The 27,508-nt window shown below is 45.9% G+C and overlaps 1 protein-coding gene across 1 annotated transcript in view; it reads left to right on the top strand.

The window, feature by feature from the left end:
* RSPRY1 (ring finger and SPRY domain containing 1) overlaps nucleotides 1-27,508 on the top strand; it is a 48,373-nt gene that overhangs the window by 13,132 nt on the left and 7,733 nt on the right. The window contains exons 2-9 of the mRNA XM_053270414.1: nucleotides 1,347-1,841; nucleotides 15,876-15,928; nucleotides 18,199-18,311; nucleotides 20,192-20,318; nucleotides 21,340-21,398; nucleotides 23,407-23,473; nucleotides 24,254-24,385; nucleotides 26,509-26,624. Coding sequence (XP_053126389.1) covers nucleotides 1,495-1,841; nucleotides 15,876-15,928; nucleotides 18,199-18,311; nucleotides 20,192-20,318; nucleotides 21,340-21,398; nucleotides 23,407-23,473; nucleotides 24,254-24,385; nucleotides 26,509-26,624 — 1,014 coding nt within the window. The 5' untranslated portion in view covers nucleotides 1,347-1,494. The remainder of the gene's footprint in view (nucleotides 1-1,346; nucleotides 1,842-15,875; nucleotides 15,929-18,198; nucleotides 18,312-20,191; nucleotides 20,319-21,339; nucleotides 21,399-23,406; nucleotides 23,474-24,253; nucleotides 24,386-26,508; nucleotides 26,625-27,508) is intronic.

The raw sequence follows: 27,508 nt of genomic DNA, 5'->3' as shown, positions 1-27,508 counted from the left end.
GTCTATCTCATATATCAGTTTCACCTTTTAATTTGCATTACTGAAATTAATGAACTTTTGCACGATATTCTAATTTTTCGAGTTTCACCTGTACATGTGCTAGTATTTGTTGAAAAGAAAAGAAAAATTGGTGTGTAAAAAAACAATGATACTGGAATCCCTTCCATTAATAGGTGGTTTTTCATGTGGTGACAAAGCTCTTATCAGTGGTGGTTTCAGAAAAACAAGTTCTTGAGGGATAGTAACAATTATTTCTCTTACAAGATAACTGTGTGAGTTGTTGAAGCAAAGCACTGGTCCACAGGGAAGGCCTGGTGCTCTGTATTGTCCGCCCCCGCCCGCCCGCCACCACTTCTCATATAAAATCCATCTTTATGTGTAAATTGCTCCATCAGCCAAGAAGCTGAAATTTGCAGTAGGATGTAATGTTCACTGAAGTTGAATGTCTTAGAGCTGTTGATCTGTTTACACTTAGAAATGCAACTATTATTGCATGATGGGGGTTATCCAGTAATAGTTGTGTTTCTAAGTGTAAAAACAGGCGCAACTCCAGTCTTGCTTTGTTTTTGTAAGCTACCTTGAATGGCAGGAGAGGCAGGATATAACTATTTTAAATAAAACCATGTAGGAGAGGCAACTGCTTATGTGAAGCAAATTAGCCCTACCAGGACTGGGGAAGAAACTGGGTGTCTGGCTGCCTGAGATTCTTGAAATTTGGTTCAACGCCTAGTAACTTTACCTGTTAATAGGTGTCTCAACTTGCAGCTGGCATCTGGGAACTTGAAATATCTTTCTAACTCTGCAGCCCCCACCCCCTGCATCGGCCCTGTATCAATTCCCTGCATCTAGGTCTGGATCCACCTGAAGGAGTAGGAAGCACTTTAGCATCTGGTCCTATCAAGACACCCCCCCCTCCCATTCAAAAGGTGCTTTGGGAAGGTGTTAGGAAGAAGTGCAACTGCCCTCTCCCAGATGTTTTGTATCTTTTGAGAACTCAGACCCTTATAGGATGTTTTTGGTGCTTCATGGTGGGGATATGCTGGGGAATTGGCAGTGGATTGGTCTTTATGCAGGCCTATGGCTGAAAGTTTGTGAATGGGATAGATGGTGACAGACTAGGAATGGAAGGCCGAGGGACTGTAACAAATCCTGGAGTAAATGGGCAGGGTTGGGTAGCAAGTTCCATCTCTTGAAGAATGGTTATTAGTGAATTTAAGGTGTGGTGGTATGCCAAAGGAAAGGCCATATCATAGATGATGATACTGCTGGGAAAGCGGCTTGATTACTACTATAATCCAATTTAAATCTAGAAAACTGATGGTGATGCTTTTTCCCTTTCCTTCCAGATCTCCTTTTGGATGACCAATGTGTATCTCCAATGATGATGTTGGAAACTAAACCAACCATTTCTCGTCCATTCCGGTGGTTACAAACTCATACAATGCAAAGGCTGCAATTCAGGATCCAAAAAACATTGCTTTTAAAACTGTCTAGATGATTGTTGTTGCTTTGGTTGTGTTCTATGCGAGCAGAAGCCTTCTCCAGGGTTTACAGCTGACCCTCGAGCGGCACATTCCTTGTTTGCTGCAAACCTTGGGGGCTAGCAACATGGGCAATTCCTGTGTTTGTCGAGAGGACAGTGGGGCAGAAGACAATGCGGAATCCAGGAGTCGCCAGGCAGAGAGCAGCCGAATACCTGCATCTGAAACAAGGAGCCATCTGAGGGACCCAGTAAGGCCCCCTCGACGGGGACGGGGGCCACATGAACCAAGGAGGAAGAAACATAATGTAGATGGATTAGTACTTGACACACTAGCAGTAATTCGGACACTGGTAGACAAGTAAGTGCTTCCTGAAACGCATTATCCTAATGATGAACCTACCTCATTCTTGCATTGCATTTGGCAGAGGCTCTCTTGGGCAAGCTGTGGAAATCATATTGGGGGTGGGGGGAGTGATTGATTTTGTGTCAAGACTGATAATCCCTTGGATCAGTTGTTCCCAACCTGGGGGTCTCCAGATGTTGCTGAACTATAACTCCATCAGCCGCAGCTACAATTTATTGTGTTTAAGAGACAGCCCCCTTATTCATGAACCACGCCGCCTATTAAGATCATCAGGAGGGGTCCGGTTGCGGTTGCCACTGACTCTCTTGGTAGCAACCCCAAACCGGGCCTTCTCTAGGGTGGCCCCGAGGCTCTGGAACAAACACGCGAATGAAATCAGAATCTCCCCATCTCTAGTCTGTTTTTAAACACACCTGTTTTATCAAACACACCTGTTCTATCAGGCTTTTAGTTGATGATGTTTTAAAGTTTTATTGTAGTTTTAATCTGTTTATATGATTTTTAGGTTGTGGTTTGTTGGCGCTGCCCTGTTGTAGCAGAGTAAGTTGCTAGCCCCCAATTCTTATTGCAGCAAGAACTTGCAGACACATGAGTAAAAGTCAAACGTAGATTGTATTGAAGTACAGGACACTCACATGATATGTAGTCTCAGCAGGTCCAGATACACATAGGTACAGTTACAGCAGGCACATAGATAACAGCAGCCGGGTGGACAAGTGACTCATGCTTGAGCTCTATTGTTATACTAGCTCTAGCCAATCACATCTGGTCAGCATTCACGACCTTTTTACATATCCTAATTGGCTACACCTGTTGCCAGTCTCTCTACTTGCTGCAAACGGTGACTTGCACTTTGTTTTAGTCTCCTTACAGCACCTTGCAGGAAATATATCCTGACATGGTTGTTTGATTGGAATGTAAACCACCCTGATATTTTATATAGGGCAGTATATAAATGCAATGAATGAATCTGGAGGCAACCTCAGTGGAGGAACCTTGAATATTTCGGGAGAGATCCATGAGTGAGACACTAAATTCATCTTGGCTTCTGCTCTCCTCCTCCTTTTTATGAATATTCCCTGAGCTGCTCATTTTGAACTCAGTCTTACGTTTCAGTGTAACTCAACTCAGGCCAGTAACCTAATGCAGTCAGGTTCTGTTGAGCTGCAGTCACTGCAGAGCCCTGCACCAGTTCAGGGAGGATGGAGCCAAATGGCAGACAGTCTTTATTTCCTGATGAAGCTTGTACAGTTCTAACATGAGTGCAAAAGTTGCAAATAGGACGCTAGACAAGGCCAGAGGTAGTTTTGCAGCCTTCAGACAGCAAGCATAGATTTTCTTGCACAGCACCACTTTTCTACAAGAGGCAATGCAGTACAGCTGGTAAATGCTTCTGGGGGGTTCCCTTAAACTCAGTTCTCAGTGTATTTTGGCAGTGACCACTAGATTGTAAGATGGGGCACTGCATGTTGAAAGGAGGCTGTTTCTTCCTGAACTCCCTTCTGAATTTGGGATTCCAGCATGCCTCTTCAGGGACACACAACGGGCATGTGTGTGCGCATGTGCAAATACACATGGCTGAAGACATACTCTGATCTGGATTGTGATCCATTGTATCCATAAGAACTGGGTTTCTGCTCCTGCGCAGGGACCTCCCGGGCTGACTAGCTAGCTCCTCTTTGCGCCCCGCCCGTCTGCACGTGCTCTGCTTATTCCGTTGGAATTGACGGTTGGGGCGCTTCTCCTTCAGTTTTCTTGCAGACCGCCAAAGCGTATACACCTCTTGGCTGTTGCTCCTCGTAGAGAAAATTAGGACTGTTTTTTGACTACTCTATTGCTTATCGATTACTGTTTGAAAACTCAGATTGAATCTCGGAACGGAAAACGACTTGCTTCTTTGGACTTTGTCTTTAATCCTTAATCTTTCGTAAAGTTAAACGGCTTTGACCCGGATCGGCAAACGGACTTGTTAACGGTTTTTGGATTGTTTGTTACCATACTCGCTTCCAGTGGCTGACTGAAACAGTTGCGAGAGGGATGGAAACTAAGAAAACTTTCAAGCGCTGTGAAAAATGCCGGGCAAAATTGCCCTCCACTGATTACCATGACGCATGCTTGATGTGTCTGGGAGAGGAACATAACTTGGCTGCGTGCAAAATTTGCTGTTCCTTCTCGAAACAGACAAGGCAGAACAGAGCTTTGAGGCTACAAGCGGCGTTATATGAGGAAGCTCTTCGGCCGCCGACGCCGAGGCCTTCGATGTTGACCAGCTCCGGATCAATGTTGGGGATGCCTTCGATGTCGAAGGCACGTGAAACATCGGGCTCTCCGAAGCCGAGTTCCAGCGGGTCTGCCGAGGTGCAGTCTAAAGCCGCTGTGGATACTCTATTTAAGAAACCGAAGGAGGTCTCTAGGAAGCGAAAGCACAGAGACAAAGATCGTCGTGCGTTGGAGAAGGAGGATCGGCACCAAGAGACGCCTCGTCAGCAAACTCCTTCGCCGGCTGCGATGCAGGTCTATGATGAAGACTCGGCTGAGTCTCCTGAGGCACCGCCGTCTATGTCGACGGTCGGTATAACAGTGTCTTCAACATCGACTTCGACGTTGACACCAACCCAACTCACCATGGCCCCTATATCGACATCGGGATTGATGCCGAGACCGACAACATTGGAGTCGAGGTCAATGCCGACAGCTGCGCGTTCGCTCGTCCCGGTATCGGAGTCGACAACGCTTGACCAGATGATGTATACAGCGCCTCTGACATTGACGATGCCGGAACAGTTTTTGAATATGAGCTCCACTCCTTCGTCGATGTTGATGGCATCGACGTTGAGAACTGTTCCTCATCTGCTATCGCCAGCAATTATGCCAGCTCAGTCTCCCTCGACACCGAGGACTCCAGGGCTGGCTGGACGAGATGACAGCCTACGGGAACTCTTGGAGTCGACTTCCAGCACCCCTTCGGCTGCGACTTTTCGTGGGTTTGTGTCTGTGGACTTGGACGAGGGTCCGGTGCCTAACCAGCCACGTGAGCAGGGAGCTGTGGAAGGGTTCCCAACACCGTCAATTCAACCAACCCATACTTGCGGATTTTGACATAATCTCCCTAATGACTATGCAGAGTTTTTACGCTGGAAGGCAGAGCAGGGCATGCGTGCAGGAACGCAGCCAGTGGACGCTACTCAACCGCTGGTGGTACCAGAGCCACAGGTGGCAACTCCTGCCCAGATAACAGCTCCTGCCCGAGTAACACCTATGGGTTTGACAGCTCCAGCTCAGGTGGCAATGCCGACTCAGGCTCCAGCAATCAATTTGCCTGTACAGCAACAGTTAACTCAAGCTCAAACTTACCTTGCGGTGAACCCTCAGCTAGTAGACATCCATCCTCGGCCGCCAGAGAAGCCTGCGGGTAAAAGGAAGAGAAAAGCTACGCCTCCGCCTTCTGAACCATCCTCGTCTCCCTCTGATGATAGTGGAGATGACAAATCTGGCCCTAGTTCTGAAGGAGATGATATCAGCCGCAGATCGGACCCACCGTCAGATGTTCCTCCTAAGCTCTCAACCTCTCCAACTGAGGAATTGAAAGCCTATCATGTCCTATTAAGGGACATTGCAGAGGCGCTAGGAATGGACATAAAATCCCCGGATGCTGATGTGGCGGATCCCGTCTATAATATGATGAGGAGCTCCAAGACATCGCACCGTGTTGCCCTCACCATGATTCCGGGCATAAGTAAGGCCGCCAGGGTGGCATGGGACACGGTGGGGGTCGGGGCCCCGACCTCTAAACGTATTGAAAATTTATATAGGGTGACTGAGCAGGATAACACTTACCTACTACAACACCCCGTGCCAAACTCCTTGGTTGTGAGTTGCGCATCATCATCTAAGGGTGCACACCGTCATTCCACGCCGGGAGATAAAGAAGGCAGGAAGATCGATTTTATGGGTCGCAAAATCTATAGCACCTCCTGTCTAGCAATACGTATAGCTAATTATGCGACGTGCATGGCAAGATATAACCATCTTCTTTGGGATGCTTTAATGCAGGATTCGGCATCGTTATCTCCAGAGGAATTTCAATGGAGATTTAATGATACTTTTGAAAAGACTACGGCTGTTACACGCCAACAATTGAGTGCCTTTAAACACTTGTCCAAGACTGAATCTAGGGCAATGGTGACAGCATTAAGTTTGCGGAGGCATGCATGGCTGCGTTTGGCGAGCCTGCAGGCTGATATGAAAGAGAAAGTGGAGTCTTTACCCTTTGATGGAAAGGGTTTATTCCACGAGGAAACAGACTCGTCAATGGAGACTTTGAAAAAGTCAAAATTCACGGCGCGTACATTCATGACACCTTCAAGTGGGTCCAGCACATCTTTGCGAACCCGTACTTACTATCAGCGAAAGCCTGAGAGGTATCGTGACAGAAGGGAATATAGGAAACAATATAAACCCTATCAGCGCAATAGGGGATTCAACCATAAGGCTAAAGGGAAAACTGCTCGGCAAGGTGATGACACCACGAAGCAGAACTTTTGATGGGATTGTCCGTCCATGGCACTATTGTCCCAGCAACCAGACGCTTCAAATTCCGACACAGCCAAAGGAGACATCCAGGACTCAAAACATCGGCCCTGTAGTTGCCAGGTACAGCATCAAACTGGCAAGCCGTGCTCAAGCATGGCACAACATAACATCCGATCACTGGGTTCTAAGGATAGTTCAGACGGGATATGCATTGGAATTCGAGAAAAGGCCTCCTTTTTCGGGACTGGTTCACACGCCAGCCACGGAAGTTCTCCAGGAGGAAGTCAGGGTGTTGCTGGAAAAACAAGCAATTGCACCAGTGCAATGGATGGACAGGCTGAAGGGTTACTATTCCCGTTATTTTCAGATTCCCAAGAGAGATGGGGGAATCAGAGCAATAATGGACCTGAGAGGTCTCAATCTTTACATACGGACCAGGAAATTCAGAATGGTGACTTTACAGGGCATTCTTCCCCTGTTGGTCGACGAGCGTTGGGCGGTGACCCTGGATCTGAAAGACGCCTACTTCCACATAGGGATCCAGGGGAGTCACCGCAAATATCTCAGGTTTACGGTAGGGGCACAGATTTATCAGTATGCGGTGCTGCCCTTTGGACTCTCCACAGCGCCCAGAGTATTCACCAAGGTGATGGCAGTGGTAGTGGCATACCTCAGGACGCGGGGCCTAAGGCTCTATCCATACTTGGACGATTGGCTGGTGGTGAGCCACGACAAGGGCATGCTAGTTCATCAGGTGCAGGAGTTGTTAGACTTATTACAGGACCTCGGGATCAATGTGAATTGGAAGAAGTCGAGGCTGGAACCAAGAACCAGTGTAGATTTCATTGGGGCGGTTCTGGACCTGGAAAAGCAAAGGGCATTCTTACCGGAGGAACGGGTTGCTCAGATACGGACTCTCATACTGCTCTTTCAGAGGTCGCCACGACAGCCAGCGGTTCAAATCCAACGATTGTTGGGATTGATGGCATCTTGCACCGCGACAGTGGAACACACACGGCTCCACATGCGCACGTTGCAGCATTGGTTTCTCAGAAATTTCCGACCCAATGTGGATGGCCAGAATATGCATTTAACACTGCCGCCGTGTACTCTTGCCAGCCTACAGTGGTGGCTGGATCGGAACAATTTGGGGATGGGAGTTGGATTTGTGTCCAGAATACCCACCTCACAGATAACGACCGATGCGTCAATGACACGTTGGGGTGCGCATTGCGCCGGGACCTGCGTCCAGGGCCAATGGACTCAATTACAAAGTCGCCAACATATAAATTACTTGGAACTAATGGCTGTGTTCTTGGGGTTGAGGGCGTTCGAACCAGTGATACGGGGGAGAACAGTACAACTAGAGTTGGACAACACAACGGCAATTGCCTACCTCAACCACCAAGGGGGGACAGTGTCCTTATCTCTTTGCCTGCTAGCACAGAAGAAATGGGATTGGTGCGTACAGCATTCAGTGCACCCACTGGCGATCCACATAAGGGGTGTGGAGAACTGTCTGGCCGACAGGCTCAGCAGGGACATCAGCTTCAATCAGAGACACGAGTGGGAGATAAACCCCTTACAACTGGAAAAGGTGTTCATAACCTAGGGGGTCCCATCGATAGACATGTTTGCCACGACTGCCAACAGAAAGTGTGCCAACTTCTGTTCACGTGCGGGCATAGGCCAAGGATCACTGGGAGATGCTTTTCAGCATATGTGGAGAACAGGACTGCTTTACCTATTTCCCCCACTACCGTTGATGGGTCGTGTAATCGCAAGAATAATGCGAGACAAGGCAAGGTGCATACTCCTGGCCCCATGGTGGCCACGCCAGCCGTGGTTTGCCACACTTCTACAAATGTCAGGGTCAACTTATTACAGGTTCCCTCGGGTTCCAGACCTGTTGCAAAGAGAACAGGGAAGGGTGTTACACCCCAAAGTGCAGTCACTGAAGATGACCGCCTGGAGGATCAACTTTTGAAGGACATTTTACTAAATAGCAGGCGTGAGACGACTAGACGCAGCTACGCCTGTAAATGGCGGCACTTCAGAGTCTATATGAAAGGAAAGGGTGTAGCGCCCATGCATGCAACATCGCGTGACGTTCTGCGTTACCTGACTTCACTAAAAATGAATGGCTTGGCGAATGTGTCCATCAAACTACATTTGGCAGCGGTCTCTTCAAAACACAAGGGATGGGATGGGTACACAGTCTTCTCCCACCCAGAGTGCAAGCGTTTCCTAAAGGGAGTTAATAATCTATACCCACCTGTTCGTAGTCCAATGGAACAATGGAGTCTGTCCTTAGTGCTCTCTGCCCTGACTGAAGCCCCATTTGAGCCGCTGGTGTCTATCCCAATAAAGTGTCTGACTCTGAAGGTTGCCTTCCTAGTGGCCATAACATCGGCGAAAAGGGTAGGCGAAATGACAGCCTTGAGGATGGACAAACCGTACACTCAGTTCTATCCACACAAGGTGGTGTTGCGTTTTGATCCGAAATTCCTACCTAAAGTGGTGTCGGAGTTCCACCTGAATCAGGACATAGTATTGCCCACTTTCTTCGCCAATGCGGAGTCGGACTTGGAAAGAGCACTCCACACATTGGATGTGCGAAGGGCACTCCTGTATTATTTAGAAAGGACTCATGAATTTAGGAGAACTAAAAAGTTGTTTGTCACCTTTAGGGGACGTAGCAAGGGCCGTCCAGTTTCACGACAGAGACTTGCACATTGGCTTGTAGAGCTCATATTTCTGGCCTATAAGAGCCAGAAGGTGACACCGCCCAGGACGGTGCGTGCGCACTCTACCAGAGCTTATGCGACGTCCGCGGCGCATCTGTCAGGCATTAGACTGGCGGACGTCTGCTTGGCGGCAACATGGTCGTCACATCTGCCATTTGTTAAACATTATGCACTGGATCTGCGAATGGCTAAGGAGGCAAATTTTGGGAGGTCTGTCTTGAAGCGAGTGTTGGCATAGCTATGGGTCTTCTGCACCCGCCTCCTTATGGGGTAGCTTGCTAAACACCCAGTTCTTATGGATACAATGGATCACAATCCAGATAAACAGGTTGCTTACCTGTAACTAATGATCTGGATGTGATCCGTTGTATTCATAAGTCCCTCCCAGCCGGCCCCACTGCAGAATGTAGGGGTTGGTGCTTCCTAATATGCGGGTCGTCACGGTGTGGCGGTCTGCAAGAAAACTGAAGGAGAAGCGCCCCAACCGTCAATTCCAACGGAATAAGCAGAGCACGTGCAGATGGGCGGGGCGCAAAGAGGAGCTAGCTAGTCAGCCCGGGAGGTCCCTGCGCAGGCGCAGAAACCCAGTTCTTATGAATACAACGGATCACATCCAGATCATTACTTACAGGTAAGCAACCTGTTTTTTCAGGGATAGGCAGCTTCAAGTTGTTGAACTACAACACCCATCATCCCCAGCCACAATTTTTTGAGAGCCAAGGTTGCCTACTCTTGCTCTATTTTAAGTCAATTTTTCGGTATGTTTACTTATCGTTCCCTTGTGGACCTATTTTCTTATAGGCTGAAATCATATACACAGTATTCTTGCGAGTAAATCCCATTGAATTCTGTGGGACTTGCTTCTGAATAAACCTGCATGGGATTGGGTTATTAGTCTCCTCCATAGACATGAAATAAAGATCTGGCTCAAAGGTGCAAATACTGTCTGGGCCAGTCCTTCACCTTCTCTCTAGCATGCTTTCAACACAGGAGACTTAAAAATACGAGATCACTTTCCAAGAAGCAATTTTCTGTGTGCAGTCTACATAAAAATAGCCCTGCTGACCCATCTAGTCCAACATCCTGTTTCCCACAGTGGCCCACCAGATGCCTCTGAGAAGTCCACAGGCAAGAGCTGAGAGCAGGCCCTCTCTCTAGCTATTGCTCTCCTTCAATTGGTATTTAGCAGCATCTTGCCTCTGAGACTAGAGGTGGCCTATAGCTACCAGCTAGTAGTCACTGATAGATCTGTCCTCCATGAACTTGTCCAAGCCCCTTTTAAATCCATCCAAGTTAGTGGCCATCACCACATCCCATGGCAGAGAATTCCATAGATGAATTATGTGCTGTGTGAAAAAAGTACTTCCTTTTGTTGGCCCTAAATTTCCTGGTCATCACTTTCATGGGATGGCCCCTGGATCTAGAGTTGTGAAAGAGGGAGAAAAATTTCTCTATCCACTCACTCTGCTCCATGCATAATTTTTATACACCTCTATCATGTCTCCCTGTATCGCCTCTTTTCCAAACTAAAAAGCCCCAGATGCTGTAGCCTTGCCTCATAAGGAAGCTGCTTCAGGCCCCTGATCATCTTGGTTGCCCTCTTCTGCACCTTTTCCAGTTCTACAGTGTCCTCAAGATTTGGTGACCAGAACTGTATGCAGTACTCCAAATGTGGACACACCATAGATTTGTATAAGGGCATTATCATATTTGCATTTTTATTTTCAGTCCCCTTCTTAATGATCCCTAGTATGGAATTTGCCTTCTTCACAGCTGCCTGAGTCAACAGCTGTCCACCACGACCCCAAAATCTTTCCTGGTCAGTCACCTACAGCTCAGACCCCATCAGTGTATATGTGAAGTTGGGTTTTCTCCCTCAAAGTAGGAGGTCACGGCTCACAAAGGGTTAACTTCCACTCCTTGCTCCCGATAAGACAGGAAATCTCAGGTGTTTTTCAAGTAGCTGAAGTCCGTCCCCCTTCTCCCAGCATGCTCAGGTGTGACTCCCAGTTCCTTCCTGTCTTCCGCTCCTGATCAGACATACACCTGGGCTCCTGCCCAAATTCTAATCTGCATTCATCCTTCTACCGGTGAGCCTTTCCCCTTTCTACAACTGGGCATGGGCAGTTAGCAACCTGGGGACACCTTAGCAGGTTCCCACAGAAAGCATTGGGGCGGGGGTGGTCAAAAGAAGGCCCTTAAACAGTGCCGCCGCAATTTCCCTGCCCCTCAAAGAAAAGGAACCCCCCCCAAGAAAGTGGGGGGGGGGACAAGGGACCCTAACTGCCTTTTTCAGTCCACAAACTGAGAGTCTCAATTGCTCCTTAGAACTCCTCTGAGCATCATTGTGAGGTGAGGTCTCCTCCTGCCTGCTACTGCAACTACAGCCTCACCTCCCTCCTGCACAGCACTAATTGGCTCAAGCCTAAAATTGTCCTTAGTGCTATTCTGCTGCAGCAGCCACTTAATGAGGGTTTTTTCCCCCTACCTCCCAAGTTACACTCAGGGGAAAGAGGGCTGGTTTTCTCCCTGTCCTTTCCAACAGGCAGCAGCCCCTGGAGGGGCCCCTTATCTTGATCCCTACCTCAACCCCTGTGGCTATGCTAATCCTCTAGGTCTCAGGTTAACCTTTGACCATGACTCAGTGCTAAGCATCTAGCAATCCCCCTCCTATTAAAGAGGAGGAGGTACTGCACCCAGTTTGGAGAGATCCTTTTTGGAGTTCCACACAATCTGTTTTGGATTTCACTTCTTACTTCCCTCCATTGTGAAAACTGTCCATTTATTCCTACCCTCTGTGTCCTGTCCTTTAACCAGTTCCCAATCCACAGTTGAACCTCCCCCGTTATCCCATGGCTGCTAGTGAGGCACGTCTTGCCATTGCGGAAGCCATGCTGTTCTCCTTCAGCAAGGCCTGTTCTTCTATATGTTTCACAATTTTGTCCTTAAGTGTGTTTTCCATCAATTTACCCGGCACCGAAGTTAAGCTAACCGGCTTGTATCCCCCCTGGATCCCTTTTTGAAAATGGGAGTTACATTAGCTACTTTCCAGTCCTCCAGTACAGAGCCTGATTGTAGGGACAAATTACATATTTTTGCTAGGAGATCAGCAGTCTCACCTTCAGAACTCTTGGGTGGATGCCATCTGGCCCTAGCAATTTGTTAATTTTTCATTGTTCAAGGCAGTTTAAAACATCCTGTCTCATCACCTCAAATTGGCCTAGTTCTTCAGCCTTCAAGCCTGAGAAGCTTGGTTTTGAAGCAGGTATATGGTCAGTTTCCTCCACCGTGAAGACTGATGCAAAGAACTCATTCAGCTTCTCTGCAGTCTCGTTATCCTCCTTAATAATCCCTTTCACACCCTCATCATCTAAGGGGCCAACCACCTCCCTGGCAAGTTTTCTGGCTCTGATATATTTAAATAATTCTTTGTTATTCTCCTTGACACTTCTAGCTGTATGCTCCAGAGCTGGTCTTGTGGTAGCAAGCATGAATTGTCTCCTTTGCTAAGCAGGTCTGCCCTGGTTGCAGATGAATGGGAGACTACATGTGTGAGCATTGTAAGATATTTCCCTTAGGGGATGGAGCCACTCTGGGAAGAGCATCTGCATGCTTGCATACAGAAGATTCCAAGTTCCCTTCCTGGCAGCATCTCCAAGATAGGGCTGAGAGAGATGCCTGCCTGCAACCTGGGAGAAGCTGCTGCCAGTCTGGGTAGACAATACTGAGCTAGATGGGCCAATGGTCTGACTCCATATAAGGCAGCTTCCTACCGTATGTTCCTATAAACTCTTTTTGCATCCCTTAACATTGACTCCTTGCATTTCTTTTGGTACTGTTTCTAGTGGCCACCTTTATCTCTAGATTGAATTTGAGCTGTTTGTTTGTATTTTATCTTGACGATTTTGTCTTATTAGATCTATTGCATCTGTTCATTGATCGTAAATAAAGTTTCTTCTGTCAGGTCTATCAATGGCTGCTAGTCTGGTGGCTATAGGCCACCTCCAGCCTCAGAGGTAAGATGCCTCTAAATACCAGTTGTAGGGGAGCAGAAGCAGGAGAGAGGGCATGCTCTTACCTCTTGCCTGTGGGCAATGGGATACTGGACTAGATAGACTGTTCATATGTTCACGCTTTGAGATGCTTGAACAGTTTTTAATTCTTGACTTAAGAAACCTTTTGGTCCAGGTTTAGAAGAAATCCACATAGTAGCTTGCCTGTGCTCATTTCTGTCAAACAATCATGCTTGTCACTAGGAAGCTTAAATGAATCATAGGGATTGTTTATGTATGGAAAAACAGTCGTGTTAAGCAAAGAAAATGGGCACAGTTGGAGAGGTCAGGTAGAGGGGGCGGAGTAACTCTTGGGCAAGTGACCTGTACCAGGAGGAGGAGGGATGCAAGCACCCCTGCCCAAGGGCAAAGTACCTTCTGCTACATAGGTAGCCAAAAAATAATTACCCTGAAAACTACACCTCCTTACAATGATGGTGTGTTTGTCCTTACAAACCCTTCATGTTTCCTTTCCTGGATTAAATTTTCTTACCAGTTTTTTAAAAAAATAGTTGTATCTTAATTTCAACAAGGGTGTTGACAGTTTCCTTCCTGCTTTATTATCTAGACAATCTCTGCAACTGTCAAAATGTTCTTTCATAACACCTTAGTGCTGGATGATCACCTGGTTCTTTTCTGCTTGCCTGCTCTAGATCTATCTTGCCTTTCTGGCAGGAACAGAGCTTCTGTTGGTCCCAGAGCATGGTCCAGAGGCAGGTAGTGTGGCCACTTTGCTGAAGTTAAACAGGTCAGGTCTAATTAGTGCCTGGATGCAGACTGACAGAGAACCCTGTATATGCTGCATTGAGGTCTGGATTAGAAGAAAAGCAGAGATGTGCATGGAACCGGCGGGGGCCGGTTTGAAGGCAGAGGGCGGGGGATAACTTAAAAACTAGCGCTGTTGCTGGTTCGAATCCCCACTGGTATGTTTCCCAGACTATGGGAAACACCTGTATCGGGCAGCAGCAATATAGGAAGATGCTGAAAGGCATCATCTCACACTGCGTGGGAGGAGGCAATGGTCAACCCCTCCTGTATTCTGCCAAAGACCACCACAGGGCTCTGTGGGTGCCAGGAGTCGATACCGACTTGATGGCACAACTTTACTTACTTTACTTCTAGGATGCTTGTATTAGTGCTGCTTTTAATGTCCTGCTTGTTGTTGTGTCACTTTTTGTTGATGCATTGTGTTGGTTTTCATGTTACATGCCACCTTGAAAATGCTTTTGAAGAAGCAGGGTAAATACAGTAAAATAAATCAACATTGGTCAGCAGGGGATGGTCACTACTTGGATAAGCGACTTTTGGCTTGCACTGAATGTTTATTTCCTAGGGTTGAGGCAATTTATGGCCGTTGTCTAAATAATATGACGACTTGACACTGAGCTCAGTAAAATTGTAATTAGCTTAATATGTGTACCTTTCTAATATGGCTAAATTTATGTGGTTGTAGATGAAGTGAAAAATAGATTTGTGATCCCCCCCCCATCCCAGATTGAGAGGGGTATGTCACCTGGAGGATTATATGCTTTGGCAAAGTGTCCTTTCCCTTCCTAGGCCCTTTGACATTCATCACATCTCAACATCCATATCTCTAGATACCAGTAGTGGCTGGTACTCGGGCTCTACAGCCATGTCTAATGGGCAGTAAATTCCCTTCTCAGCTTGCGGCGGAATGAAATATAAGGCTGCTGCTAAAAAGGAAAGTCCTGTGTTGAGCATCCATAACGCCTGGTATGCTTGCCTTCTGTCCTTCGTTGGCTGCCTCTGGTAGGGATGAGAAAATGCCCAGCATTTTGATAGCAGGATGTGGAGTCAGTTGTACTAGATGTTTTCAAAGGGGAACTGGGAGACTCCAAATAGGGCTTCTGTTTTTGGCAACAGCTTTGCATTTGTAACATCCAGCTCTGCCCTTAGGTTCAAGGATTTTTCTGTGTTCTTGATTATGTAGGTGTGTGGATCTTAAAAAACCAACCACATACAAGCACATTTGACGTGTTGCAGCTGGCCTTAAGCCAGAGTACAAAGCAATGTGCAGTCTGTTCAGAACCGAGAGCTGTTTCCCCTCTTCCCTCCGGTTCTACAGGTGGTATTACCTTTTTTCCTTTTAATTGTTGGGCACAGACCCCTGTGCTTTGTGAAAGCTCTTAGTATAGTTTGCAGCTATAGTTCACTCTGTCACTAATAACTGTTCTGCTCTACTGTATTTATACAGTTTCAATTTCCTTAAAGCCATCTTGGGTCATTCCTGATTAGGGCAGTAGTCTAGAGAGGGTCTCTGCTGTGTGGAATAAGAGGTTTTGCCTGCAAGTTGGAAGCCTTGTTTTCATTTTCACTCCAGCAGATCCCACCACAACAAAGTTGTATTTTCTACGGTGTCTCAAACTCTGTCAGAGGGCTGGTAAATGAATCCTTCAGGCACATCTGTGAATGCAGATTCCTGGCCCTTGGTCTATGGGTTGTACAAAAGTGTGTTTTCAACAGAATGGATGCATTTAACTTTCTGGATTGTAGCCATGATCTATCAGGCTTCCTGATTTTCAGTTGTGAGCAATGAATGCTCCCCATTATGGATATAGGACTTGACTGCTGCACAGCCAGCGATGGAAAACCTCCACAGGACTGTAGTACTGTAGCTTAATTCAGTGCACACTGACAAGAACTTTGATAATGACTTACCATGTTTTTCCTTTCAGTGATCAGGAACCTCCTTATTCAATGATGACATTGCATGAAATGGCAGAAACAGGTATTTTTTGTACTTTCTGTGTGGCACTCTAGTTACAGTCTGAGAAACCATTTTGCTCTGAAAAGAAATTTAAAGTTGCATTGGGTGTTTATTTCCTAGGGTTGCGGCAGTTTACAGTCTTTATCTAAATAATCCTATGACTTGACAATGAGCTCAGTAAAATTGTAATTAGCTGAATATGTGTACCTGTCTAATCTGGCTAAATTTATGAGGTATGCTGTTGCTCAATCCACCTGCCAGATGCCACATGGCCCAAGCTCACAGGCTTATTTCTCTTTTGCAATGAGCTACTGAGCAAGCCTTGGAATAGCTAAGGGAACAGCTAGGCCGTTTGCTTCCAAATTAAAAGGAAAACTGTAATTATAGACTAAGGAACCTACTGGGAGGAGTCCCTCCAGATGTATTTTGCTACCTCCAGGCTGCAGTCCCTTTTAAGCATTCTGCTTCATGAGGCAGCTGCCGAGATCCAAATCCCCCTCCTCTGGTGACAGCACCTGAATGGATGACATAAGAACCCACTCATGCAATTTTACTGTATATTAGCTTGATTCCTAGAAACATAACCTGAGAATTGTGGCTAACCTCTCAGAATGGGCTACAGGCATGTCGGTTTCATGACTGTGCTCCATTGAAATGTTTCCCTGATGCTTTATGAGGCTGTAACTCAGTTGCATCAGCTTGCATGCAGAAGGTCCCAGGTTCAATCCCTGGCAGTATCTCCAGGTTAAGACTGCAAAAGACTTATCTCTGGAACAGTTGGAGAAGCCACTGCCAGTCTGTGCAGACAATGCTGAGTTAGATGGACCAACGGTCTGACTCAGTGTAAGGCAGCTTCCTCTGTTCCTAACATTCTTAACTCTTTGTTCAGTGTGCAGTGGTCCTTTGTGATCTTATTCATTGTATGTAACAAATCTAAATATTTTTTAATATCTTTGAAAGAAAAAGCAAAAAGTGACACAGAGTCTGCTTTGAGCCTCAGTCACTCTGACTTCTCCCTTCTTTTCCTGCTGAGATGTTTGAAGAAAGGAGCCAAGACAAGGCAATGTTGCTCATGAATCAGATCTGACCAAAAAAAATTCAAGAGCAGAAACTTGTGAGGATTCAGATTATCCTATTTGAATGGCAAGCCATGTATTAGTCACTTTGTATAGAAATGATAGGAACTGTGATAGCAGACTCACAGCTTCCATGTGGAGAGAATGCTGGAAAGCAGTTTTGAGGAGGCAATATATGCACTGCCTCTCCTTTCCCCTCTGGAAGGAGAGCAATGTGTTTCTGATCTCTTTGCCCCCTATCACCCAACCCAGGAGCTGGCTTTGGGAGTGGGGAGGAAGGAGGCATTTGAGATTCATTGCCTTCCCAAAGGTGGCGAGGCAGAGGGATGGGGACAATCTGTTTGGCAGTGGCTTTCCAAGGTTTCAAGCAGGAGTCTCTCCCAGCCCAAGTATGTGGTCCTCTGCCACTGAACTCCTCCCCGTCATAGTGAGCATTTCACTAGTCAACATCTATTGAAGCCAGTTCCCCATCCCCTATGGGGAATGTCTTATAAGGCTCACATGTAGTTTCCCATCCTAACACAAACCAAGGTGGACCCTGCTTAACAAAGGGACAATTCCTGTTCACTACCACAAGGCTAGCTCTCCTCCGCATCATAAGTGAGCATTTCACTAGTCAACATCTATCGAAGCCATTTCCTGAATTCTGTGTCATGCCATTGACACACCAATGGTGGAACCTGGAATGAAGATATGCAGATAGGGTGGGGTTATGCAGATATGGCTAGTTCAACGCTTGGTGTCGTCCACTGAGTCATCCAAAAGTGAAGGAACTCCAATGGGGGCATTGTAGTGACGAAGCAAAACCAGACCATCTCATGTGAATCTTAGTAGCTTATTAAGGGCTGGTTTGTACATAACACTAATGTTACCTTATACATTGCAGCTGTGAATTGATTCCATTTAAAAATGTTGTGCTTAGAGGGGTTGCTTGTGTTTTGCATGCCAAAGCTTATGGAGTCAGCCCCCAGTATCGCTAGTTAGAATCTTGGGTCGCAGGAGTTTCTATTCCCTGGAGCAATGAATATTTGTGCTATTTTCAGGAGCTACTAGCTTTGACTTAGTCACAGCAATCTAGACCAGCAACTGGTAGTTAACTTTTTGAGCTATGACTGTGCAAATGAATGTTTAAAATGCTGTTGTAGATTGTGACTGTCTCCATTTATCAGTACCGGTCTAAAATAGTTGTCTGAGCCTCTGTTTTGTGGTTGACAGATGATGGCTGGCTGGAAGTTGTCCAATCCTTAATTAGAGTTATTCCATTAGAAGATCCTTTGGGACCAGCTGTTATAACTTTACTATTGGATGAGTGTCCGTTGCCAACAAAAGTAAGTTAAATAAATGTGTATCAGTAGCCTGATTTCATTTGTATAAGTCACTGCTGTAAAGCTGCTTCTGCTAAGAGCACAGATCTTAAGAAACAAGTAATCCGTTCTGTGTCGCTTTAGAAAGAGGTAGATGTATGTTAAGGTTTGTATCAATTTAGTGTGCTGTATAAAGAAATGAGTGAAACTGAAAAACATTCTGCAAACAGCATGTCAGTGAAACTGACACACAATTATGCAGTACTTGCCCTATCTTGCAGGGAGTGGGCACAATCTGATTCTTAAAAACAAGAATACATTTGGATTATATATTGAAATGGGGTGTGTGTGTGCATGCCACTGTTTGCTTGCCAAATTCCAACATTCCAAATTCACAAACATTTCATCATTTTGCAAGGATATTGATCATGCTTGTTTTGTGTCCTGTCAGTTGAGACCTTTTGCCCATAAACTATTTCCATAGAACTATGCAGCATGAAAGCATGTCCAGAACGCAGCCACTGAAATAGATTAGAATTTTTACGATCATGTTTTGTTGAGCCAAATGTTGTTATAAGTTAATCATGAAACCAATCATTCAACTTAAAATCCTCGAATTAGAATATTCCTGTTTGGATTCTCCTTTCATTCAAAGATCTTGTGATAATAGGAATTCAGGGCCTAGTTCAGATGTAATGACAATCTCTGGTTTGTTTGTTTTATTTGTTTTGTTTGTTTGTTTGCTTGTTTGTTCAATATACCGCCCTTCCAAAAATGGCTCAAGGTGGTTTAGCACTACATGAATAAGGATAAGGGAACTGCAGGCTTGCACCCTCTCCCCTCCCACTCCTTCTCTCTCATGTACAAGGCGAATGAAAATTTTCACTTTCATTTTAAGGCAAACCACAGTTTCAGTTACTCAGGAAACTATGGTTTCACAAACCCAATTTCAAACAAGCTGGGATATCAAACCACTCTTTGCTTGTTTGATATCCTGACTTGTTCTAACTGTAGTTAATTAGCAAGCAGACTTTGGATGTATGTAATGCAGAACTACAGTTTGTGTTAAAGTGAAAGCAAAAGCTTTAATTCTCCCCGCATGGAAGAGAGAGGAGGAGATGGATGAGGGAAGCATGACAAGCTCAGGGCTCTCTTCAGCTTATTTGCATCATGCTAAACCATGGTTCAGTGTTGCATCTGCACTGGGCCAAGGATAAACATCTTGTCGAACGATGCTTGTGATTTCCTTTGGCTGGGATAGTTAACTTGTTCTGAATTAGTCCCATGGACCTTGGGGGTGCATTTTAATAGCATGCAATTTCAGGACGGCAGCTTTATACCGAATGGTTTTGAGCCAGCTCTTTGCGTGAGGACATGAGAGCATGCCTACCCTGACATCATTGCAGGATGTCACATCACATTGTCGTGACATCCTGTAATCATATGTGAGGATGATCATCTGAATCATCCCCTTAAATGCAATTCCAGGATGTCTGACAGCGCAATGACATCCTTGCCCCGATCGCATGATGAGCCGGCTCATCATGTGAACCCATTCTGTAGCTTTCAGGAACTAACCCTTTACTTAAGGCACAGACAAAGGAAATAAGGTGTCTGAGCTGCATGTCCATTCCTTAGTATTTCTCTTGACTTGTTAAAATCTTGCGAATTCAGTTTGTGTTGCCCTCACGCAATGGAAGCAGTTGGAAACAAAGATGTACAGTATGAAAGTCCACTTTGTTTTCACACTTAACGGTTTCTAATTTTCTATATCGGTGGATTTCTTGCACTATAATTAGGGTTCATTGGAGACAAATGTTGGATTAGCCTGTGTTGAGCAGAGCAGAAGAGAGCGCGCCTTTCTGTATTGTTTCACTCCGTAGCATGTTCATTTTTCTGTTTAGGATGCACTGACGAAGTTAACAGAAATCCTGAGTTTAAATGGAGCCGTTGCTCGCCAGGATGCCTGTCATCCTGCCAAACATCGGAACACAACCGCAGTCCTAGGCTGTTTGGCAGAAAAGCTTGCTGGTAAGGAATGTGTTAGTATTCTTCTGTACCTGTTGGGATGGGTAACTTATCCTGGAGAGGGTGTTGGGGGGCTGGGTGGGGGTGGGGAGGGGGAGAAGCCTAGCTGGAGAGAATCTATTGCAGATAACTAGAAATCGTATACATTGCATCTGCCCCCTCCATGGCAATTTTTAGAGGCCCAGTGTTTTCATTCAGCAGTGAGTCTAACAAGTCTGTACTCTGGCTGGGCAGTACCCAGCTGTTTGCAAATATGGGGCAGCATTCAGGCTATTAGTCATGACTGACTCCCATTGGAATTTAGTCATGATTCACTTGCCTTGTGGGTTTTAATGTTGCTGGGTCACGACTGACCAATCAGAATGCTGCTTATGGTCTCCAGATTGCCAGTGGTGACCAGAAGTTTAATTCTCATGACCAGCAGGAGAAACATCCAGTGTATTGTAGTGTATTCCTCACAGAAGCTTGTGGGGGCAGATGGAGGGAGAACTAGTGGCCATGCAGGGAGGCAGAGAATTCTTATTTCAAATGTGTGCCAAGTTGTGATCCCGTGCTGGCAGACAGCATCAGTTTTGTGCGTTGGAGGGAAAGAAATTCTACATGCATTTACACCACCTCGTGTTCTTCTGCTGTAAAAGGTACCCTTACTTTGCCTCCCTGGAGGAGCCAGGAACTCTGAGCTTTGCTGGCTGCTTGAAACAATGGGGACCTCTCAAGCTCAGCTGAAATGTGCAGACCCCTCCCTGGCTGAACCCAACATACCTCTGACTGCTAGATGTCGGTGCTTATTAGCATCTAGCCATAGATGGATTCCTCTGCTGCATTTGGCTTTCTAAGATCTTAACTACTTGAAAACCCCTGAAATTCCTACTTAACTTAACAAATTGACTTTTTTGTTCTCTTTTTCTTGTATGATTTCTACCTTCTATAAAGAAAATATAGCGCTAAGATCTTTGGCAGTGACCTTTTAAAAAGCTAATGCAGCAGCTTCGATGCACGTGTTTCATTTTTAGTGTTCTTGCAGGCCCAGCAAGTGTAGGTTTACTCAGCCCGGGAATCCTGGAATACTTATTGCAGAGCTTGGTAAGTGGCAGTGTTAAAGCAATATTATAACTTGTTCCTCCTTAAACTGCTGTGTGTTATGTGAGCACGAGAGTGGTCAGTGCCCTTGAATATGGTGCAGTGTTTTCTCCGCGGGAACTGGCTCACAGCGCAGGGCCAAGGCCGCCTCATTGTTTCTAGGTGGAGAGATGTGAGTGAAGGAAATGCAGGAATATGGGGAAAGAGCTCTGATAGAGCAGATGCTTTGCACACAGAAAGCTCCAGCTTCAGTTCCTGGCATCTCCAACAGTAAGGATTACAATTAGCAGAGCTGGGAGGGATCCAGCCCTGGATCGCTGCCAGAGTAGAAAGTACTGGCCCAGATGAGCTAATCTAGCCGAACTCCACCTCTGTTAAGAGAAGGACATAACTGTGTCTGGCTGCTTTCTCCGCATCCTGCCTTCTGGAAGTGGTCCGGTGAATTTGCTGGTACTTTCCCAGCATATTTATACTCTGTAAGAGACCTCCCTGGACAGGAAGGTGGGCAATAGTGGCAGGGTGTAGAAGGGTCCACAAAACACATTTTTATACCTCCCCATACGCAAGTCCCTGGGTATCGATTTGGTTTACTAGTTAAGCCTCTTGGCTTACGAAGCAAGCATCCGTTTGTCCCTCAAATGGCAGCCACCGCCACCCCTACCCCTCCCCCCACTAGGAATCTCTTTGGTTTTTCTTTCCCCACCACTATCGCTTCTCTTTTCTCTGCTTCTCAGTAGGAGAACTCTTGAATCAGGTGCACAGGGCTTTGGATGAGTCCGCTGTTCCACTTCTTATTCAAACATCAGCTCAAGTAAAAGAAAGACCCACCTCTCTTCCAAGGTTGTCCTGAGTTGGTCATGGAGCTCCAGGGAAATGTGGAGTCTTCTCTCCTGGCTATATTTATTTCATGAGCTAATATTTTGAATAAGAAAAGCTGTGGATGTGTTTCTTATCAAAACTCAGTGCATGTGACTTGAAACTCTGCCTCTTTTCCAAACCCTTTGCTGGCTTGGGAGGGAGGTGGACTCTCCTCCCATTTGCAGTGCAGTTCCAAGAAGTGGGGAAAGAAACTTGGCTTCTCCAAACTACAAGGCAGGCTTCAAAGAGTCTCCTTGCCCGAAGTCCAGAGACACCCCTGGCGACCAGAACTTTGGAAGTCTCTGTGTGTGTGTGTGTGTGTGTGTGTGTGTGTGTGTGTGTGTGTGTGTGTGGCATTTCACTGCCTTTCTGCTATGACCTTCAATAAGGTCACATTATTTATTATTTATATTTCTATACTGCCCTTTGTCCAGAGACACCAAGGTGATTAACAACAAGAAAAGCAGTAATAAAACTTCAATAAAAACAAACTGCTAAAATAGGAACACAAAAAGAGAGCCAAGGACAGCTCATGGGCCAAAAATCTGTGTTAAAAGGGTGGTCTTCAGATTCCTCCAAAAGCCTGAGAGTGTGGGATCCATGTGGATCTCAACCGCGAGTGGATTCCACAACCTGGGGGCAGTCACTGAGAAGGCCCTGTCCCACGTGCTCGATAAATGAGCCTCAGTAGGTGTTGGCACGTGGAGCAGAGCCCTCCCAGCCTATCTAGTCAGGTGGGTAGGTTCAGCTGGGAGCAGGTGGTCCCTAAGGTACCTGGGGCCCAGGCCATTTAGGGCTTTAAAGGTACCAGCACCTTGAATTGCACCTGGAAACAAATAGGCATACCCCCCACCCCCCAGATCCTGAACACTTGGTTTTTTCCTTAAGAAACTTGGTGTCTAGGTGTTCGATGCCTGGTCTCCGAAATAAATCTTGTGCTTAGATCACTCTCCTTATGACAGAAAATAATAATTCTGTTTTGGCAATACAAATGTTTTTTCCTTTGTTGGACCAGTCAGGAAAAAAAGTGTGTGTGTGTGTGTGTGTGTGTATGTGTGTATTATTTATTTATTTATTTATTTATTTATTTATTTAAGGCCATGCAGAGGAGTACCGTGTCCAAAATGTATTTTCCCCCCTCTCTCTGTTCTAGGATTTCCAGTCCCACCCAACAGTAATGCTTTTTGCACTAATAGCCCTGGAAAAGTTTGCACAAACAAGTAAGTGTGTTGGCTCACTCCTATCTCAAGCCCCTGGGGTCGCGAGTGTTCCTCTCCTTTGGTTTCAAGAACATACTGCATACCTGACAAGGGCAGCAGGTCTTGGTTGGCTCCGTTTCCTCCCTCCAGGTCTTAGAGCATCACTCCTTGTGGGCCTTCAGAGCATGACAACGGCGCTCCCACCCCTGCTGCTAAGCTTCAGCAGAGATTTGGAGCAGGAGACGTGTTGGTTGCCTGGAAAGAACCAAACAGCATGTTTACTGTTTACCAGTTAAAAGCTTCCTCTGCTGCAGAGGGAGCACAAAGTGGCCCGATGGGAATATGGTGTGATGACAGGGAAGGGGCACGACTTGTGGTCCTGAATTTGCATCCTGATTTATGGTTGCAACATTCTGAAAGGAGGCGCTATCTTGGTTATTGGGAGTGCAGGACTGGTTGATGCTGAATGGGCAGGGAAGGAGAAATAATGGCCCTTTGCTGCTATTGTCACACATGCCTTCTTCAGAAAACATGAAGAGAAATCCCACAGATGCGTCTGCTGCTTGGAAAAGTGGTTTTCCTTAGCTAATCGCCAAACTGCTGGTGACTAAACCCACCAGTCAGTCACTTGAATGCTGCATGGTTTCCTCTTCATGAAATCAAGAGAAGAAATGGATGCTTTTTGTTTTCTCATGTGGAGCTTTAGAAAGCCAAGTCTCTTTGTGTTTCAGCAATTTTCTTCTTCCATTTCTGTTGAGCTTTCCTCCCCCACAAATGTCGCTCTTTGTGTTGCAAATCTAGGTGAAAACAAAATGACGGTTTCTGACACGTGCATCAGTGACCAGCTTGCCTTGCTAGAAAAATGGACAGATAATCCGGACTACTTAAAGCGCCAAGTTGGATTCTGTGCCCAGTGGAGTTTAGACAATCTATGTAAGTAAGACTCTTGTTTTCTGTAGTAAAGAGGTCTGGGTTCAAAGACACCAGGTTTTGACTTGGCATTGAGCAGCTATTGACTTGAACGACCCGTATAATGGATATGTAATGTGGCTCTCAGAACTGGAATGTTCTGAAAACACTTCCTTTCTCTCCTTGCACTGTGGTCTGTGTGGCATCAGCAGCTCAGTGCTGCTGAACTGGGGCTTGTGAGCCTTTGAGGCACTGAAGGTAGGCTGGGGTATGCCTTGAGCAAAAGTCCAAAAACCCTTTCAGATGCAAAGGTTTAAATTATCCCTCGTTGTCACATGTGGGCTCTGAGGGCAAACAAGACTGCTAGATACAATTTAATGCGGGGTGGGGGGGAGAGACTGAGATGTGCAATGTGTTGGTTCTGCTTGCTGTGGCTTGTTGCAGGGGATGTATGCCCCCCAGCAGACATGGTAGCATGTTCCTGCTTCCAGCAAAAGGAAAGGAAACAGATCGGTGGAAATACTCTGCTTCTTGTCCTGGCACTTGTTTAATCGGCTCTTCTTAATATTTTTCTAGACAAATCCTCATTGGAGACTGTGGCTCTCTTGATAAGTTGCCCTGAACATATGCTACCCACCCCAGCTATGTAGATGGAAATATATATCTGGCTTTCACACATTAGTTCCAGGGTGATTTACAGGACTCTAAGACAACTATAAAACATTTAAATTATTATTATTATTACTCTCCCCCAGCTAAATAAAGAGAATCACCACGGTAAAAGGTGCCTCTTTGCCCAGTTAGCAGGGAAACATTAATAAAGTTAGCAGTTAGCAGGGGAGCATTATTGCCCAGTTAGCAATTAGCATTAATAAACATTATTAATGTTTTAATAATCATTAAAGCAATAATCAATTAGTGCAGTGAAACACCAGTGAACTGAGCATAAATCATTGCAGACCTTGAGAGCTTGCAGATGTTACCGGGAGTGTAATGGGATCAATCAAAGGACCGTGGCAATCATACCACTCTGGGGAATGTCCGAAGGCTGGCTTCCTGTGAAGCCAGCCTTTACAGGAAGCCAGCCTTCACTTCTCCTTCTGCCTCCATTCAGTCTTTGTTGGGCTGCCGCTCTTTATAAGCTGCAGAGTCTGGCCCCTGACAAAGATCTGGTTGCTCTTTGGAGTCGGACAATAGACTTTAAAAGCCACAAAGCAGGGGAGGGCAGGGCTCTAGTCCCTTTCTGGTTGCTCAGTTGCAGTACTGGCCCTAGCATCTGGGTTGGCCAACCCGGGTACTTGCTGGGAGCCCAGGGCTATAGGAAGGCCCCTGGCCGAGGCCCTGTTCAGAGCCACCTTTGTGTGGTGGCAGAGGCATGACTCTCCCTGCTAGGGAAGTAGCTCCATTGCTACTTGGATTTTGAAGAGCGTAGTTGGCATATTTATTTATTGTTAAATGTATATGCCGCCTTTCATTAAAACAATCCCAAGGCGGTTAAAAAAACAAAACATATGAAAAACAAGCTGGTCTGTGATTACTTCTCCAGAGCATTTTGGCATTTGTCTCATGTGACAGCAGAGGCAACCTACTCTCAGTGGGTTCTTGCTTACCTCTAACAAGAATTTCCGTTTAGCCAGTGCATAGGAAGGAGTCTTGCTATTGCCTAGAAGGTAGACACTTCAGTTCTCCCTTGGCATATCAGCATCCTCAAGAGTGTGAGCCTGCAGGCATGGTTTGATTCCCATTTCAACTTTTTGCACTACACCCTCTGTTGATGGGAGGGCTTCTTTCCCCCCAGAGGGGCCTCTGGGAGAAAGCTCCCATGTGCAGAGCCTGCTTCTGCTGTCACATGAGGCAAATGCCAAAAACTCTCTAGAGTAATAGCAGAAATATCAAATATCAGAAATATCAGACACCAGCCTGTTTTTTTTAATGCCAGATGTACTCTTCAAATTCACGGTAAAGCTTTTAGATATGCTGTGCAGTGGAGTGGGGGGTGGATTACAGTTTTGTTTTCATGTGTAACTCTGTACATGAAGAGTAGCACCTACACAAGCAACCTCCTCTGATTATCCGGTCTGTGATCTGTATTACTGACACAAAGTGTTCACTTGTCTCCCCCCACCTTTTTTTTTTTTTTTTTGTAGTCTTGAAAGAAGGCAGACAGTTTACATATGAGAAAGTTGACTTGACCAACATAAAGGCCATGCTGAATAGTAATGATGTTAGTGAATACCTTAAGATCTCGCCACATGGGTTGGAGGTAGGTTTTGTGTTTGTTCCTAAGATATTACATGTTTACCGCTGTGCTAAACCCGCTCCAGGGTTTATTTTCTCGTGTGTGTGTGTGTGTGTGTGTGTGTGTGTGTGTGTGTGAGAGAGAGAGAGAGAGAGAGAGAGAGAGAGAGAGAGAGAGAGCGAGCACTTTGGACACTTGTAATATCTTCTAAGTTTTGCATTTAATTGCAAACGTACATGCAGGGCTGTATTAGAGGCATTAGGTACTCTGCAAAGTAGGAGATCCATTGACCTTCCTTGCATCAGATTCCAATAGAGAAATGTGCGCAGAGCCTTCAAGGTTGACACCAGTTCTCATCTAGAAACTCCCTTCATCCATGTGCACACGTGCATGCAAAACACACACACACACACTCTGCTCGCTCACATGCATACATACACCTTGGACTCCTGCAGCTGAATTGCTCCTTCATGAAGCCTCCACAGCCATGAAAGGAGCATTAGCATTGTTTTGACCAAAAAAGGGCACTCCCAATAGGCCAAACCATAGTGATAGACCTATTCACAGTAAGCAGATGGCTAAACTCAGCCTTTTGGTTCATTTTGCTGCTCTTACTGACAAGGCTGTGTGTCTAAGCTCTATAAGAGAGGAAGCACACTAAATCTGTGAAAAAGAGTAGATGATGGTATATTCTTCAAGGGTGTGTTAAACATCTTGTAGGTTGTCCTTTTGGTGTTGGGGGAAGGTAAATTGCATTAAGCTAGATTTTGTTTTTGGATTACTGTGTTAATAACTGTAAACCACCTGGGAGCCCTTTTGAAGGCAAAGAGGGGCAGGATATAACTCTCTAAAGCTGATCAAACAAACGAAAGCCATGCAAAGTACTCATAGATGTAGATATCTTAATA

The sequence above is a fragment of the Hemicordylus capensis genome, chromosome 9 (genome assembly GCF_027244095.1).
Source record: "Hemicordylus capensis ecotype Gifberg chromosome 9, rHemCap1.1.pri, whole genome shotgun sequence".
NCBI lineage: Eukaryota > Metazoa > Chordata > Lepidosauria > Squamata > Cordylidae > Hemicordylus > Hemicordylus capensis.
Note: the sequence above shows the minus strand (reverse complement) of the source record. Positions and strands in the feature narration are given on the sequence as shown.